We start from the raw sequence: 4691 nt of genomic DNA, 5'->3' as shown, positions 1-4691 counted from the left end.
TCAAATAAACAAATACTGTCACTAATATTAAATGCTTCTTTTAAAGTGTTGTTTTTGTTCTCATTATTCTTCTTTCTTTTTTTTTTTTACTACAAAAACGGTGCAGCTGAAACCATCAGACCAAAAGTCACTAAATTGCTCAGACACTCACTGAACTTAAGGTGGCACTGTAACAAACAAGTGAACATTGACACAATTTTCTCAACCTTATCTCAAAAAATGATCTCGGACGGAATGAATTGTTTGACCGTGCTTATGGCCCCGTGTCCACCAAACCGTTTTTTTCTGACGCCAGCGTCTTTTTTCAATTCATTGCAATGGGAGCACCATGTTTTTCCAAGCTGGTAAAAACACCAGGAGCGTGACGAGGCCCTGAGCATTTTTTTACGGTCACCGAGAGTTGAAAAATTTTCAACTTTGGGAAAAACGCTGCGCTCGTCACTGTCACTTTTTACCCAGCTGTCCAATCACAGTGCAGAAGGGGCGGGACAAACACCGCACCGAGCACATCCCATCTTGAACGAAACGATGTGCCTACTCGCCAAGGTGTTTCCTCGCCCGCAAAATCTCATGAACCCGCGTACGGACAGTCTGTGCTCTCATGTTTCAGCCTTCTCTTCATGCAGAGCAAGTAGGCCTACGTACTTTGTGGTGACTGTTTTACATTCACTAAAATTAAGTAAGCTACCCTACTGGCAACACATCGCCTCCACGGAAATTATGTATCATAGTAACCACAGCATCTCGGAAAAAAACACTGTGCCTCCAAAACGCACCCTAGCGCTCCCAGCGAGGCGTTTTCAGGACAGCAGTGGGCGTTTTCAGCTCGTAAGAAACGCTGTGGTGGACACGGGCCCTATTACAGTCCTGCCATTCGGGATTCTTTTCAATTTAATACATATATGACTACAATGCTTCTGAAATACATGACCTAGCTGTTAGCTACAGTAACCAAAGTTGAGTCAGGATTTAGTCTTTCCTCCTCTTTGTGCCTCTGTTTGGGGAAGAAACCTCTTTAAATGGGATTGTGGCACATTTTCACCTCAATGATAAATTATTTAGTTTTAATTTAGTTAGAAACTCCTGGACTTTAACAGCTCCTGTGTTTCGGCAGATTTTCTGCTCATGTTCAAAACTTTCTGCACATTCAGAATCTCTCCCACAGATCTGGGTTCTCTGACGCGTCCAGAGAAAAGGCAGAATACGTGACTAACGTCGTAATTTATTGAGAAGTCTACTCTGCTGTGCATTACATTATTGATCCGCTGGTAGTAACGTTATCCCCTTCAGACCGTTTGACCGACGCAGGTTGGGACTGCATGCTGGATGTGAAACCGGAAGTAACTGAAACACTTGTGATCAGGCAGAAATGTCACCACAGATCCACACATGTTAACTTCAGCAGCTTAAAAAGTCGTGACACCCCTAAAAATCACCCATACATCCTACAGCAGAGGTTTTTGGTCTAATGTCACCAAAATATTTGACAAAACCAGCAGAATGATGTGTGAATTTCTTCAGAATTTTATCACCAACATTTTGACAGCTGTTGTTTTAGGTTTAAACCAGCTCTAATACCTCAGTCATGTGATGTCATTGCCTTAACTTGTGAGAAGTTGTTTGAAACCACGGCTACATGCAGACTCTCTCATTTGACATTTCCTTGATCCTCACTTCTCGCTTGAACTCATTCTGGTCCGCCATCTTGCAGGCCATCCCAAAGCTCTTATTTGTGCTCCGAGGAGCGAGGATCGAGGAGCCATGAGAGCATCCGTCACAGAAGTCTTTTACTGGCCGAGATGCGCCCGTTTTGGATATCAGTTATTGATTGGATGCTGCAGCTGATCAGACTGATCTGTTACATAAGGACAGCACTGGAGTTTCATTCCGGAGTGAAGACAGATAAGAGTCAACTCAAGTTTTATATTAGATTTGTTTTTCTGATTCACGGTCTAGTTATAAATCTGTGTTTGATGTAGGTCTGAACAAAGAAAGGACCACAAACAACTCTCTGCATTTATTAGAAAGATTTGTCTTTTCATAATCTGTTTATTTCCCCATCAACTTTTATTAGAGAGACAGTTAAAATAAGAGCGATTCGGACAGTCTGTCAGCGAGAAACACTTTTCACATCATTTATCATCATTAATAATCACATTACAGTCACCCGATGCTGATAATTCCTGAGCGTGGGCTTTGATTGATGAACTACATCAATTCCCCTGAAACATTTAGCCTCATAAATCATTTCCAATGTTCAAAAGACAGCACGGTCATGTTCTGGGTTATTCAATAATGAATTCACAATAACAAATTCAAAAAATACAGATGCAGATAAAAACATATTTCTGTTTCTTCTCTCCTCGCATGGTTTCCTTAACAGACTTGAGATCCTGCCACATCTCCCCAGAGGTGCAGGCAGTAAGTTACCTTCTCTGGGGATGCCAAGGTCCAGGGTCTGAACTGCCAGGTGGCTACGTCCTACTTTCCAACGATATGCCGTGTATTAAAGTGCATATTGAAGTCATATCAAGTCGAAGTTGTGACCTTGCGATTATTTTTCTCTGCTAAAAGTGTTTGTGCAGCAAAAAACCGTAAGACAGGAGAAACCCAGAAATTAGCAGGTGGGTTGCAAATTCCACCAACTGCTAAGGCACATAAAATCACACACATTGACCTCAAGGTGGCGCTGTGATAAACAAGTTTACATCTCATTATCACTTAAACAGCTTCTTCTTCATCTTCATCGAAAAATGTCACATGGTGAGTTTATTTTTCTTAAAATCCTATTTCAACATCGTCAGAAACCGCTGGGCCAATTGTCCCATACATGGTTATCTACACTTTTGATCTGAATTTATTAAAGACATTTTATGTACGTCGATTTGTTCCAATTATACAAGCTGATCAATTTTCATCAAAATAGCAACAACTGAAGTTGTGTGAAACGAGTCTTCACCGAGGTGAGGTTATGAGCTACATGAAATGTTTCAAGTAGATTTATACACATTAACAGAGCATCAGCATGTAGTGAGGACCACGATCAATTCTTTTTAAGGGTACTTACTTGGTATAGTGTACAGCCAGTAACATAACTCAAAAACACAAAGTATTCTGGATATCATACGTAAAAAAAATAAAGATTCTGTGGCATGCAAGAGACACTGAAATGATTCATGACTAATTATTTTACTTTAAATGTGTTTTAACGACGAGGAGCCTTTTAAATAAGGAGTTTTAAGTAAATGTGAGGTCATTTTAGAGAAAACGTGTCCCATGTTGACAAAACCACAAACAGATCAGAGACTCACATGAATGTTTGAAACTTTGTCAGAAGTATCCTTTTCCAGCAGGAGAAACTTTTACCTTCATCGTCGTAGTCTTCAGTCTGAGTTTAAAAATCCTAAAAAAGCCGTGTTGAATTTCTTTAGTTCGAACGCCGTAGATGATGGGGTTGACTGTCGCTGGGAACAGAATGTACATGAGGCCCATGAAGGTGTTGGCGTCCGTCGGTATGTGGATGTTCACGTTGTTAGAGAGGAAGGTGACGGTACCCACCAGGTAGAAACACATCATGACGATCAGGTGAGTGCCGCAGGTGTGAAACGCCTTCCAGCGGTCCTCCCCGGCCGCCGTCGCTCGCAATACGACGCTCAGGATCTTCATGTAGGAGAAGAAGATGAGCGTCACGTCCACACCCACAAAGCATATGATCACAGCGAGGCCCGCCACTCTGTCTTTATCCGTACTGCCGCACGCCAGGCTGACCAGCGCCATGTGGTCACAGTAGCAGTGCTGGATCACGTTGGTGCCGCAGAACTGCAGCGAACCTGCCAAACCCACCAGCGTCGCCATGATGGAGCCGCTGCGGACCAGAGTGAAGAGCAGCAGCTTCACGACCATGGAGGAGTCCATGATTTCAGTGTAGCGCAGCGGATGGCAGATGGACACGTAGCGGTCGAGCGCCATCGCCAGCAGCAAGGTCGACTCCAACGAGGACAGGAAGTGAGTGAAGAACATCTGAGTCAAGCAGCCAGCCAACGAGATCTCGTCCCAGTCGAACAGGAGGCTGAAGAGCAGGTTGGGGATGATGGCGGTCACCGTGAGGATGTCAACGACGCAGAGTGTGCAGATGAGGAGGTACATGGGGCTGTGCAGACTCCCCACGCTGTGGATCACATACACCAGCAGAGAGTTTCCCAGCAGCACCGACAAGTAGGAGGCGGAGAACGGAAGCGCCAGCAGCCGCCGGTGTTTCTGCAGCTCAGGGAAACCTCTGAACACGAAGGCGCTGTGGGAGAAGTTCCTGCCCAGCGACACCTCCAACATGGCGCCGGTCTCACCTGAGACACAGAAACAGTCAAATGAAAATGTGATACTAAAAAAATTTCACCCTTCAGTCGTGTTTAATTCATTCGTATGCAGTATTTGTATTCGTATTTGTTTTGTAATATATATATATCGGTCATATGTATACATGTATAACTTTCCTGAGAGTTCATAAAATGTGCATATTCAGTGAGCTTTTTCTGTTCAACTTGTTTTGTAATTCTTTTATAAATGGCTGCTGACTGTGATTAGGCTCATTGTGTGTCATGGATTGGCTGAGTGCGGTGGCAGGTAAACTGAGGTGTGGACCCAAATGCAGACAATGGCGAGGAGGACGCTGTTCAAACCAGGGATTTATTAAA

General features: G+C 43.6%; 1 protein-coding gene across 1 annotated transcript; it reads right to left on the bottom strand.

The window, feature by feature from the left end:
* Nucleotides 1–3330: 3330 nt before the first annotated feature.
* LOC123985402 (olfactory receptor 52K2-like) lies at nucleotides 3331–4329 on the bottom strand. Its single transcript, XM_046072879.1, has one exon. It carries the CDS (start codon nucleotides 4327–4329, stop codon nucleotides 3331–3333), a length of 999 nt encoding a protein of 332 aa, XP_045928835.1.
* Between the last annotated feature and the right edge of the window lie 362 nt (nucleotides 4330–4691).

This window comes from Micropterus dolomieu, linkage group LG17 (assembly GCF_021292245.1).
Source record: "Micropterus dolomieu isolate WLL.071019.BEF.003 ecotype Adirondacks linkage group LG17, ASM2129224v1, whole genome shotgun sequence".
NCBI classification, from domain to species: domain Eukaryota; kingdom Metazoa; phylum Chordata; class Actinopteri; order Centrarchiformes; family Centrarchidae; genus Micropterus; species Micropterus dolomieu.
The sequence above is the reverse complement of the archived record's forward strand: the minus strand, read 5'-3'. Positions and strand labels throughout refer to the sequence as shown.

Excerpts from the sequence above, each read along its gene's own strand:
- LOC123985402 (XM_046072879.1), bottom strand. The coding sequence starts at position 4,329 with ATGTTGGAGGTGTCGCTGGGCAGGAACTTCTCCCACAGCGCCTTCGTG.